Source organism: Bradysia coprophila, chromosome IV, assembly GCF_014529535.1.
Source record: "Bradysia coprophila strain Holo2 chromosome IV, BU_Bcop_v1, whole genome shotgun sequence".
NCBI classification, from domain to species: domain Eukaryota; kingdom Metazoa; phylum Arthropoda; class Insecta; order Diptera; family Sciaridae; genus Bradysia; species Bradysia coprophila.
In genome coordinates this window covers 15062946-15077543 of record NC_050738.1, presented here as the reverse complement: position 1 = coordinate 15077543, position 14598 = coordinate 15062946, and the positions used below count along the sequence as shown (strand labels likewise).

Here is a 14598-nt window from a genome sequence, read left to right as displayed (position 1 = left end):
TGCCAACCGATGTTCGCTTATCAGTTGATATCCTTGAATTATATCTGCCACTGCAGTATCTACGTATTGTATCAGTTAAATCCTGTCCACAAACTTTGAATTTTAAAGTCTTAGATTGTACGGTCACAACAAGTAAAACCAAAAATAAAACAAATTTCAACATCATTGAATGGTTGCTGAACATCTTATCTGGAATTTGTAAAATTGAAATAAATGATGAGTGGAAAAAAACTTACAACAAATTCTACTTGCATTTTCAAAAATAGCTGTTGCAACACCCAAACACTCTGATAGTCAAAAATCTAATGATGAATGTTCGACGATCGGTTGCTTTTATATTAGTATTGTGAAGAACCTCCCCTTCGTTTCACCCATAATGTAATTTGGTTTGTAAGTTATTTATAAGTGAGTACATATTTACATCTTACCAGGGTCGTAAATGGACACAGCCACGCTCCATACGCGTGATTGGATATTAAGGTATATTTAGAAGCATTTTAATCATTAGATATTCCGTAATAAGTGCTACCATGTCGTCACAAAAATTCTTACTCTCTCTTCAAGCAATTTTACCACGGCATAGTAAAATAAACCAGGCAGGAGCGGTTTATTTTACGAAACGTCAAATAAGGGACCCAATACACTGAACTCAAATGAACATTGACATAAATTAAAAAATTTTATTCGTAAAAAATTTTGGGCTACTAGACTATTCAGGTCCCTAGTCAAATCAGCGCTCCTGCCTGGTTAAGTTTACTCCGTCGTGATTTTACACATCGTTTTAAAGAGTGATTTTGATGGTTTCGAATGTATGCTAAAAACGCCTACCCCGTACCTCCTAAATGTGAACGTCATTATTGCAGTGTTTGTAAATAACATCTCGATTAACATTCTGCTGTAAATTTATTTTTGTCACAGCTCTTTGGTGTTCATGAAAGAAACATGAATTCGTTCAACAGTAACCGATCATCAATAAATTGTTCTGACATTTAAACATGTGAAAAACAATATGTATGGAACTCATAATTTGGTGTGGGTAAAAAGTCTTTGTTAAAACTCTGTATATAAAGTTATTTATTTTCCAGAGATACGGAGAGATATCTATATGTGAACTTGACATTAAAGTAATGTATGCATGCATGAGATTAAGAGCTAACATTAGAATGGATAATTTCGGCTTGTCTCTGCCTTGTACAGCTAACTGCTATCTTTATAGGAATTTAAAATTTAAAAATTTAAAATTCCAAATTTTAGACCCCTTGCATGCCAAAATGATAGAAAATTTCGAAAATGTAAGAATCTCTCGCTTTTGTCAGAGCCCCTACTGATGAACCTGCGTAATTTATGAATGGCCCCTTACGTTAGAATAAAATCTTCAACTTCATTTGATTTATTTATTTATACCAATGAATGTAACAAGATTACAAGTAATTCTGATTGCACATCAATCTTAACCGAAATCAAATCAAAACATTTCAAATATTTATCTTTAGCTTTGCGAACCAATCTCTCACACGGTCGCTCACAATATTTACCTCATTAACGTCTACCTCAAAACGGTGAATATTACAGCCACTCACAAGATGTTTTATTGTTTGTCAATCACACCCCATTTGTGCATTGTATAGGCAAAAACAACCGTGCCCGGTCCTTATTCGATTGAGACGCGTCCATATTTGTCTCGGCAGTTCAGCACCCTTCACCTCGACCGTTGGATCGGATATAAAAACTCTATTCACTACGTGCGATTCTCTCGAAATTACGGTAAAAATTCCAAAATGGTCTGCGAGATTTGAGACGTGGAGTGTTCGGTGCTGAAAGAATGTCATCGTTGATTGATATACCCCAATTTGAATTGATTTTCCAACAGTCCATAGGCGCTGAGTGTTCTGTTAAGATAAAGGTAGGAATGATGTTGCCGAGTGCGTAGATCCAAGGGGTGGAATCTGGAATATACAGCCTCCGTAATAATGCCTTTGTTGTCGTCCGAAGTGTTTTTGCCGAGCAGCCCCAAGTTGTGCCATGTGCCTGCAAGTTTCTGAACAATGTTTACACGTGACTTCAACTTTCCATGTTATGTTTGAACGTGAGAGACCTGTCTAGGCATACACCCAAAGATTTAGGAAACTTTTCATGTTTAACATCTTTACCGTTGAAACGTATTTTCAGCTGATAGTTGGCTTTTCTGTTGTTGAGATGAAAAGAGCATGAAACTATTTTACCAACATTGGGGCGAAGTCTCCAGTTTTTAAAATATTCGGAGAGTAATTCTAAATCGTTCTCAAGAATTCTCTCGATTTTTTCGAATGAAGTTGATTGACAAGCTAATGCATTTTCGTCCGCATACATAAACTTTCTGGATTTCGTTGGTGGTATGTCACCCGTATAAAAGTTGTACAGAAAGTTCGACATGGATGAACCTTGCCGTAGTTCAAGATACGACTTCGACTGGTTTTACCTCCCATCTCGACACAAACATTTCGGTCGCTGAGCATGTTCATTATGGCGTAAGCGTTCGTCGACATTTTATGATCCGCCTCAACTTCGACTCCGTCGAAGAACACTCCGCCAGTTTTCAAGAATTTGGCTGAAATAGGCAGAAGAACATTTCGAAGTTCTCTCAAAAATGTTTTTTTTACGATTTGGAAGTTATGTACCGAGCCGAAGATGTGGTGCATTAGCGGGATAAAAGCGAGATTATTGTTCTGGGCAGATAAAGCTACGCTACATACACGTACGACCGACAAAAGTTTTCAAAGCTTTAAAGCGACAGTCCACTAGCTACTAAAGCTAAGCTGGGCATTGCCCATCCTGAGAATTGCGAACATCCGGGTTTTCTTTAATTTCACAATACATTTCTGGCGTTCTCAGAAATCCAGCTAGCTGCAACCATGCAAAGCGTTTCAAAGTTAAGCTTTAAAGTAGTGATTAAAACCCTGAAATACCACGGAAACGAAGATATGACAACAGTTTTGAACATTCAGCGAAGAAACGTGCTCAATCGAAGTACTAACATTTTTCCAGCAACGTTACACGATATGGACGATCAGTTTCCGATCTGGTGAGGTTTGCATCTGAATAGGAGTATCCTATGATACCTGACCTCCTATGCTGTCTATTATGAATATGAAGTCGCTTTATCTGCCTAGAACGATAATCTTGCATTTATTGGAGAACTTTAAAAAAATCTATTCGACCTTTCGTGGACAATAAATGTCTTTAGTGGTTTTTGTAAAGGGCAGTACCACAAGTAAGAATCACATCCCGTATCCTTACAAATTCAAAGCTACCTAGTAGAATGACTTTGCTTCTAAAACTTACTGTAAAAGATGTGTGTTGATAGTCATGAGTATAATGATGTATCGTTCCAACGTTCAGAAAACAGTCATGACTGAGTCATCTGTTATCGTCAACGATAACACAAATAATTAATAAAGCTCCAACTGGGAGCCTCTTATGTAGTAAAATGCTATGCTAAAACCAATGAAGTAGGAGATTTCTTATCAAACAAATGGGAGATATGTTAAACGAAAGTAGTAACACATTTAATGACTAGTGCCGAATACTAATGGTGACTATTAAAAGTGAGACGTATGATTAAGTAACACTGGACCGTTTATATTAGAAAGTGTTTTTGGTGAAGCAGCAGAGACACATCAGCATACATTTGTCAATAATCGAACCGTATTGCTAATTACTACTACAAGTAAAGTAGTGAAGCACGGAAAGTTAGTTAACAACACCATTTCCTATGTTCAGTTTGATTAAATGTAGATTTCTACAGAGTCATCATCAGATATTCGTTTATGTGATGGAGTAAAAGTAAAATTGCATTATTGAAAGAGAAGTAGGTTCAAACTCATTTTCCACAGCCGAACAAGAGACTAACACATTTCAACTTTTTGGTACAGATTTCAGATTAAATTTAAATATTTTTTTTTCTTCTCTATCCACTTTAATGTAATTTACATAAAATTAAATCTCGTTTCCCCATTTCCTCAACACCTTAATTACATTTAAGTAGCTTTTTTATATGTTGAATATACTTACATATTCTGATATATATATATATTTGACTACGGTTGTCGGTTGGAACTTGGAACTGAAAATGCATATATGATTTAATGCCACATATATCGTGAGAATTGGGGTACATTTGATAGTTGTCTGATTGTATTGTCTTAACAATTTTGTAATAACTAACATAATTTCCAAGAGTCATTTTGATTATTATTATTATTCGCTTTTTTTTCATGTATATACTTTACTACTATTACCATGTTATACTGCAAAGGCTGCAAAAAAAAACCTTTAAAAGATTTAAATGTACATAATGTATCAAATGACATGTTTTATTACTGCGAATGAATTGTGTAACATAACAATTTTTTTTCTATTTCATTAAATAATTTATTCAAAACCGAAATATAAATTAATTAAAAATATTCAACAACTCTTCGTATCGTTACGCCATTTTGAATATCAATGTGTATCTATATGTACACACTCTATCATCGCCGTTTATTATGTACATAAAATGTACTTATACTCTATGTACACAATAATAAATACTCGCTATGTAATTTGAAAAAGTGTATTTCATATAAAATGTTATTACAAGAAGTCTATATAGACATATATATATATATACATATAAAATGTGTGTACTGATGTTCAACATGCAGATTCTCTCCTCTTCGAAAAAGAAATATTGAGAAACATTTTAATTTCAAATAGGAAATTAAAAGATATGCTACAGATTTCTATCTAAGTCGACCATGCATATCGATGAAATCAACAATTACAACGTTTAATAGTCCAAAACGAGTCCATTGGTTTAATTTGTTCTTCGGTGTGCATATGTAATGTATACTGTTTGATCCTAAACTTAAAAATAGTTGTAAAGCGATGCGAGACTATTCTATATGTATCGTCGAATCAATGTCGTGGGTGAAGTAACAAAATGTAAGAAAAACCATCTCAGACGTTGAGCTATTTTATTTGGTTGATGTGATGGCTGGTGACTAATCGAATGTCGGAAAGAAATACCAATGCGTTTACTTTGTACAATTACCAAACACGATCACAAAGGCCAAGGAGTTCTGCTGAATGTTTTTATATTAGCTCTGTTTTACTCAAACATCAATGTCGCTGCACTACAAAGCATGATATATAATTAAAATAACTGAGAGTCTAGGATTCCCTCAGCGTGTATCATCTGTTATCAACAACGACCCCGAATATTATAAGAGCTGGTTGACATAGTATTATATAACGAAATACATGTTAAAGCAAATGAAGTACAAGATTTGGTTTCGAACAGTTGAAAATCCCTAGGTCAAATCAAACTGCTGTCTGTGAAAGGGAAATGTAGGTACGACCAAACAATTGAGTTTAGAATTTTCACCTTTCAATGTTTCAATTGTCATAACAAAATAATATGATTCACGTCGCACACATACATTATCGTATTGGTTAATTGAGGACATTTCAAATAAGTCTTCAATTAGGAAATTGTTTTCGCCAAATATGCACTGAATTTTCCCAATAATTGCTGAGCTTTTCCTAAGATTTACCGAAGTTGATCATATATCCAAATCTATTTAACTTTTTGTTCTCATGTTCTGAGAAGGTAACCTGCAACAGATTGATTCAGAATATCTTACTCCACAAGTTTTATTATAAGACATGTTCAACCACACCTCAATCACTTATTTTTGTGGTCGCCGAATGCAAGTAGAATGATCAACGTTTGAAGATCTTTTGTCTCACTACTGGCAAACATACCACTAGTATAAATATCAAGTCTGTTACGTCTTCAAATCAAAGCATTGCGTACAAATGGTTTCAAAATCTTTTACTTCATTGGCTCTCAACCATAAATTTTTCTTTATAAATCCGTTTTGCTCTGAGTTAATTGCATATCTCTGTCGATAACAGATGAAATATCTTATGACCTATTATGTTAAGACGTAGCGGTGATAGGAATATTTTCGTGTTTCTTTTTTAGCGTAACTCCTGTGGCTAAAAGGCTTTGATTGTGTCCACACAAACAATTTTATCAATTTGAGGAAAGTTGCTTGAAAATTTCCCTAGAGTTATGAGAAAAAAGAGTTATCATCGTTATACATCAATAATTCTTTCAGTAAGGATTAACAACAAATGTTTCTATTCTTTTGAGACTCATGAGACTCAGTTAGTACCCCATACGAGGCTGAGAGAACAAAATAAAACGATCTAACGAGCGATAAGTATCAATTTTATACCTTTGGATCACCCATATTCATATAGCGGGGGCGTTTTCAGGAGGTCTACGTTGGACTTTTATTTTGATAAATGTTAATTGGACACGCCTGTAAATGAACATATTATATTCATCTTTAGATGTACATAAAGATCAATAATGCTCTTCTTCATAAGTCCTCAAGGAATTAACCACAATACAAGAATAATGTTTCTTTCTTTTTTTTGTTAAATGTAGAATCAAAGTGAACGAAGTGAATGTTGATGAATATAAGTACGTTACCATATATGTTGCAATCGAAATATCAGACTGTGTAATATTTATAATAAAGAGCCTTATAGTTGATATTAAAAGCGGCGCGCGCGTGCAAACAAATTACCTTTTTCATTTACTTTTTATTTTCCTTCTTTTTCGTTCATTTTCATTATCGAAGCACTAATGTTTTCAAAAACAAAATCATTAAAGAATTACAGAATCGTATAGATGAAATATGGCTTTATTTCACATTCGCTAGTGTAATATTTGTACGATCTGCGTTCATATAAAAAAAAATAATTTTGTGCATTGAAAACATTTGAAAAATTATTTTATTTTTGAGTATCGCTGTTTTATGCATATGTTTTATGTGCGGTTTATATGAAGCATCACACCTCAAAAATTTTGTTGGGTTGTTTTTTTTTCTCTTGTCGAGATATGATGTAAAAAGTATTGTAAATTTATTATAACATTGGTTGTATTATAATGTGTTTATAAATGTTATTATTGATTTATGTGGTTTCGAAAATATTGTGTGGTTGAAAAGAGCATGGATATGAGAGATGGTCCGTAGATGTGTTATTATTTTTTGAATATAAATGTTTCATCTGTTTTTTTATTTTCAAATAAAAACACTCAATTATAAGATACACCATTATGCACTAGACACTCTCACTTCGCCGGGTTGTCCAACAATTCAAAGAACCCAGGGGAGAGGACTAGTTTTTATGAGTAGTAGTGGTGGCCACGAGAAATGTTTCATTCATTGTGTTGAAAATGAACTGGTGCTTAGTATCAATCAGCCTTCAAATAGGGTCTCCACGCTATATATTAGGAGTCGGCGTCTCTAAAATAAGCCCATCAGACCATACCTTTATTTTTACATACAGAATAGCATCTTAAACATTACCATTACGTTTCGCTAAACAAAATTGCAGATTCAGAACACGTTACAACGATTAGCATCTTCAAACACTAAACATATTTCCAGCAAAATCATTAAATAGAGTTAAGTTAGATTAAATCTCTTGATTGTATTTGAGAATTTTCTTTTTTGTTTGCACCTCTATAATGTACTCTTAAGATTTACCTAAAATTTATATGGTTCATTGGGAACCTTTACTTCTTGTCCAATTTCCGTACGAAATTGAATGATCATCTCTTTTGAGTTTGATCATAGCACTGCTACAGAGCTGTGGTTTGATAGATCCTTACTACATTATTAATCTTAATTGAACTTTCAAAATATTTTGGTGCATGCTATAACAGTTGTTATACGGTGTTTAATAGCTCAACATGAGCAGAAATGAATTCTTACTACGAAACGCTATGTCTTATGTTATCAAAATGTTTGTTAAAACTAATGAAGTACAAGATTTTGTTGCAATCGAATTCTTCGACTTCGGCTTTTTCGACTGTGCACCAATTTTTCATTTCAAATTACATGTCACATACTCATTTGGTACTCTGATGGTCCGCTGCAAGAACCGCAACGTTAAAAATATAACGTACAGCCAGGTATCAAAAACAAAGATCTATATTCAGCAATTGTAATATGCCTGCCATCCGTGAAAGAATTAAAAACAATTTCACATACTTTTCTCAGTGCCAAATAATTTGTGAAAATCGAGAAATTAGTTGCAACTAGTTACGTAAGTCAATCAATTTAGTAGTTACCACTTAGAATAGCGGCATTGAATTGCTGTTTACACAAATATCCCAAAATGAAAAATATTTCCAAAATCTTTCGTTATTAGTCTTTAAAATGAGCATTTACAACGAAATAACCACTGATTTTAGACAAATATTTTTTTGAATTTTTGAAATTTATAATTTGCTCCGAAAAACGACCATCGACCCCTTTGTTCACATACCAAAGCCAAGTTTTTATTTTTTTGTGCAAACTATTTTCATTTTATAACGATATCGTGGACTATATTGTGTTGAAATAACGAATAACTAGATAAAGGTATCACAAAAATGTATTTGGTGAAGGTGAGAATGGTCTATTGTACAGCTAATCGAAAATTTTTAGTTTTTGATTTTTCACCACCAGAAATTGTAGTTTTTCCGGCGACAAATTTTTTTTCCCACTATTTTCATCCCAGGAAATCGACCACCCCCGCATTCCCTTGAAATGGGCAAATTCCTGACATTTTGCTAAACCCCAAATGTCAGCCCTTCAAAGTGAATGTGCTAATGTTTAAATCATTTTTCGGTGCCAAATATATACTATCAAAGTCGTTGACTTTCAATAGAAAACCACATAAAGTTAGATCTATGTATTACTGTATCACTGTGTATACTACGGTCCACAGTATGAGTACAATTCTATGAAAATCCTCTTGTAGTCAGACGCATACATGTTGTATTGGCTCAAATTCCCAGGTGAATATCGAACATTATCGGTAAATTCAGGGAATTATCGAACAGCGAATACAGCAACACCATAGATAATGTCAGATATGTGTCAGCTCACCTGTTATCGACTCCAACAACTAAAATCAGTGATAAGCTGAGGCTAATATGGTCATAGCAATGTGAGTACTGAATCAATAGAATTAGCATGACCACGACGAATCATCATCAGAAGTGACATTTTTTTAATGAATTACTTACCTTTTATTACATTAAAAGCCAGTGCCGGCCTGGCTCAAAAAAGCCCTTCGGGCGCTGTATGAAGAAATTTATCAAAGGGCCCTTCGTTTCCGTTTATCTATACAGAAATCAAAAGGCCCTAAAGGAATCGCCCAAACACACATAGGGCCAGTCCGGTACTGTGAAAAGCTTTCAGTTTAAATTTGCTTATCCAATTTGAGACTTTTGGATCATGTGATGGGAACGGATTTACGCAAATTAAAGGCACACAAATTCAATAAAAATTTGTAATTTATTTTTAAAAATTGTAATATTGCATTCAGTTTCCATGGTATAAAATAACAATTTTCTAAACTTCACAACGATTGCTTGTACACATACCAATCTGCAAAGCTTAATTCTGTTAAAATTTACTCTTCTTATTTTTTTTACAATATTCAACGTTTACGTAATTAATTTATCGAAAATTTACTTTTAAGGCACTTAACATTATTATCTCTCCGTCCGTACGTTTTGTTCAATTTTAAAATAAAAAAATTGTTTATTTAACTGAATTCATTATTTATAGAAAACCTTTGGTTTCTCTGAGTTTTAATTTATCATAAAATCTGATAATTAAATAAAATTAAGAGAATTAATTAATTGATTTATTTACAACATTTAAATTCACGAAAATCTACAGAACATAATTTTTAACTTAACTAATTATAAATGTAAAAGTGAAAAACATTGACGTGATTATGTGAGTGTGTGAGAGTGTGAAAATCATACTAAGTTGAGTATTCATCGGGAAATGTTTAATTTTTTCTTCTCTACAATCATTTAATTACACATATAATACGTAATTTTTGCCTGAATTGTGGCAGGCCCGGACAGTCAAGTAACTAATTTATTAAACCTAAACTTTTGATTACATTGCGGATGTTTATGGATGTTAACATTTTAATCGACACGAAACTCTAATTAATTTAACTTTCTACAATCATGATGTATATGAAACGTATACGCATACAACCATTGATCGCGTTGAATTGACCAAAATTTCGAGCGTGGTAAACAAAAAAAAAATATTTTCCAGAAAATTTAACTATCACAACTCCACCCGATTGGCCTAACGTCAATTGCTGTAACATGTTTTTCGTACACCCGCCAATATATTGCTGAAATCATCGTCTTTCAATGCTTCTGCCGGTACGAACACATCACCATTAATAGGATACGGTGTGGTTATAGGTGGTCCGATCATTGCATCCACTTTTGCAACGGCACCAACGCCACCGATTGCTGAATTTGTATGGTACAACTGATAGTAGTCCTGCGGTGGAATCAGGTGTTGGCTGATGGGAGTGTTCTGATGATGATAGATGTAATTGTTGTGGTAATCGTACTCATTGTAATTGTGATTGGTGTCAGGATATTTAAGTTTGTCCAGATCTCGATTGTCCATTTCTTCAGATATTTGTGGCATTCCTTGATAGCCCGAATATTGTGCGTATGTAGCAATTGGAGCTGACACAGCGGTGGAATACGAATAGCCGTCCACAACGTTCACGTTATTATGACTTGAAACCGTATTATTGTCTTTGTTGATAAAATTATTGTTGTTCAAGCTGTTGTTCAATTGACCGGTATAATTGATGATTGATGCAGACGAGGTAGATGGCGATGTGACCGTTCCAAGATTCTGGTGATCTTGTGTTGTGGCTAACGGTGGGAAATAGGTACCACGGACTGTATTCCCTTGATCTAAAATTCCACGACTGCTATGCGTAACGTACATGCCCTTACCAGCGGCAATCGTTGTTGATGCTGATGTACAAACATAATTTCGCTTTTCTAGAATACTGTTGCACATGTTAGACTCGTAATTGTATCGCTTGTCGGGAGAATTAAATTTGTCGCTGTTCATCTCGTAATTGTTATACTCCCGCTTGATCTGCTCCGCATTTTCATGTTCATACGAACTATACGGAGGCAGATGTTTCTCACTTTTAATGGTATAATCTAAATAATTGCCATGTTTTTTGCTATCGACGCACATACTGCTGTAGTTCTCTTTCTCCAATTCCATTGGACTCATTTCTGGTGTAGGCAATGCGGGAACTTCATCCATTTTCCCGTTTGATTCGTTCGATTTTCTGCCCCGATTCGGTTCAGGGCTTTGAGTTGGACTGGATTCGGGAGTGTGCAACGAATTCGGCGTACCGTAGAAGAGATTGTAACTATTGTATGGACTCATTCGGCTAGACTCCTCCATGTATTGAGCATCTGATTGATTGGTCGGATGGTTTATTAGATTATTTTGAGCTGGTGGTTGAATCGGTCCAGATCTGGCTTTTGTGTGTTTTCTACGGCGCGGTCGATACTTGTAGTTGGGATGTTCGGTCATATGAATTACTCGCAATCTTTCAGCTTCTTCGACAAAGGGACGACGATCTTGTGGGGTCAGCGATCTCCATTTCTTACCTGAAAGAATGAAAAGAAAAATAAATTTAAAAAAAATTTGAATGCAACAGCAGATCATTGAGATCAGAAACAATTAAATTTATTTTCAGTCAATTTGATCAGTCATTTATTAATCGTCATAGCTTTAAATTATGAATTCAATGCACATTTGGTTGAACAATGAACATTTTACAGCGACATTTAGTTATGCCTCCATTGAAACCGGTGCGTGATTGGATGATCAAACAATACCGATCATAATTTTGGAAAATATTTCACCTAAAGTGTCTAATGAGCAAGTTGATTCAACTGTAACACATGTGTGCTGCGCATTGTACATGTTTCATACACAATTTAAGCTCTAAACACTAAGAGTAAAGATTTAACTTTTAAAAACTTGAGCCGTATCGCTGCAGCACAATGGTTCAATCTATTACTTCATTTGTTTAACAAATCATTCAATGTTCGACGTAATTGCTTCATTTGTATTTACGTATGTAGCTACAGTGGACATAAGTATTATTTTTGATAACATGTGTCGATAGCATGAGATCGGCAGATGAGATATAAATGAAGAAACGTTTCAAGACAATAACGACAATGTGACATAGTTTCTGATTTGAGAGCTGTTGAGGTGGTTGGTAATTGTTTCCTCAAAAATTGCGAATAACAAATGAAAACCTAGATTTTCATTTTACGCAGTTTTTAATAGAAAATCAAAAGATTAAAAGTCGAATATCTCCTAAACGAAACTAGATTTTTCGAACATTCTTTTTTTTGTTTGAAAGCCTGAATGAGTACCAACATCTCGGAGAACAGGTCCCAAAGTTTTGAACAATTTCAAAGATCATTTCACTTGTCTCCGACAAATCAAATTACTCCACAGTTTTAAACGATATTTGAGGCAGAGAGATTTTACCGACAAATTGCAATTACATCATGTAAGGTAAGCTTATTTCGCAAAATATGTTCCTCCATAAACATAAACAACTTATATCCTACCGACTTCGAAACAACACGTTCCGAACAACGAACTATGAACAGCACAGAACAAAATCTACATTACATTAGCATTTTAAGTAATTAAATTAAACATTTTATAATTTTAAATAATATAAAAAAAAGTAAAGAGGCGACAACATAACATCACAAATACAAAAAGAAACACCAAAATAGCATTAACCGGTGGACGTGCCCATGTTTAGGTTTCCTTTTTGTATTTGATATTCGTCGTAACCAGAGTCTGTACGCTACACACAATTCCCTCAATTTGTGCGTATAAAAAAAAAAGAGAATACAAAAATCATTCATGTTAATGTTGTATAATTTAAATGCTCTCAAAGGTTGGTTGCCAACTCCTCTTTAAAATTTACAAAACAAAAATCAGTGTAGTTTTATCATGATTAATAACATTTCAGAGATGTTGTAGGTACGATAAAAACTATATTTTTTTTTCCGTTGGTGATTGACCGTATAATTGTAGTTGTTATCGATTTTTTTTGGGGGTAGGTCGACATTTATTCAAATATGTTAAAGGAATTTGACAAAAGAATGAATTCGTCGAAAAATCGGAGGATCGAATCTATATCGAAATTTAAACTATTTTGTTTAATGATAAGCAATTGGAATTATAGACTACGGTACTAAATTACATGTGCGCCATGGATCATTAAATTTAAGGCGTTCAGAAGCACTAGATTCTATCGCAACTTTAGCTTGAATTGACTGGATCTATGACAAGAACTAACTTATAATTACATTGTTGGATGACGAAAGATTTTATAAATCCTTGAAATGAATTGTAAGTAGACCAGCATTGACCAGCATTTTTGTTGTCACGGCATTTTGAAAATAATTATTACTAATTGACGGTCGTTAGATATTCATTTCTTGAATGTTTCTTAAGTTTCGCTGTACTTTGATTTAGATTACAGAAAATAAAAACCTTTTCAAGTAGATTGGAAGTACATGATTTAACAAATCAAATTGCTCAAACTTATACTTCGCTTTTGTAAACAAAATTTTCTCGAAAATCCTAACTTGGCATTCAGACTATCCGACTATAATATACAAACTCATAATAGTGCTGATGAAGCAGCAATCTCCTGATTTCAAACAACATTTCAGCCAAAACCACCTACCAAGTGACCATATACGATAAATAACGCGTCCACTTGATTTACGAATATTTAATAACGAAACGAAACATTTAATAAATAACAACATAAACTCGCCAAAACGAAATAGTGAAAAATGAAGCATAAAAACCATTCAATTTACAATAATATAACTCATCATGTCCACGAACATGTATTTATACCTATAAACGTATAAAATGTGTGTTGTGTGTTGAAGCCTTAAATTATCATCCAAAAATATAATGATTCTTTAGCACCGAAAAGGTGTCAAACTTAATTTGCTTGACACACTGCATTAATGTTTTTCTTCTCTTTATTGAGTTTGGCACGCGACTTCTTAATGAATATTAATTTTCCTTCTTTTATGTGTGTAGTATATGGTTCTTATCTCCTTTCGGATGTTCGTGATTTTATACATTTTAGCAGCAAAATAATAAAAAAAACACATCGTCTGTTGGCTGCTGCATTTTTTTTCTTCTCATTTTTTCCCGAAACACATGTGATATCTGTTGTGGCTGTGTATAGTGTCAGGTAACATAATGTATTTGACCATAATATATAAGTGTGTTGCTAGTTAGCGGGGCCGTTTAATTAAAAGGTGATTGGATGGATCATAATTTATTTAAATTTGATTGGAAGTGAATTGAGTTTCGACATTTATTTGCTCCATAAATGAGGTTTACTTTATGTTTCGTTTGAAAAATCGTACACTTTGCAGCAGTGTATGTATTTTCGAACTCAGAAGGTGGGATGGAAAAAAACTGGTATACCGTAAATCTCATTGAATAAACAGTAACGACAATGGTATGATAGCTGGAGTGATTAATGATCAGTGGTGTCATACATAGCACGTTTTTTTCTTCAAATATTTGGTCAAGTAGTGAACGAATTTTGTAATTTTTCTCGTGATTTCATCAC

General features: G+C 33.8%; 1 protein-coding gene and 1 long non-coding RNA gene across 2 annotated transcripts in view; both read right to left on the bottom strand.

The window, feature by feature from the left end:
• LOC119066836 lies at window positions 1-8189 on the bottom strand. Its single transcript, XR_005085811.1, has 3 exons — window positions 8180-8189; window positions 2855-2858; window positions 1-189 (listed from the first exon to the last, which is right to left on the bottom strand). It is a non-coding gene; the product is annotated as an uncharacterized LOC119066836 (long non-coding RNA).
• Window positions 8190-9910: 1721 nt separating this feature from the next.
• LOC119066449 (putative transcription factor SOX-15) overlaps window positions 9911-14598 on the bottom strand; it is a 42114-nt gene continuing 37426 nt past the window's right edge. The window contains exon 3 of the mRNA XM_037168950.1: window positions 9911-11563. Coding sequence (XP_037024845.1) covers window positions 10215-11563 — 1349 coding nt within the window. The 3' untranslated portion in view covers window positions 9911-10214. The remainder of the gene's footprint in view (window positions 11564-14598) is intronic.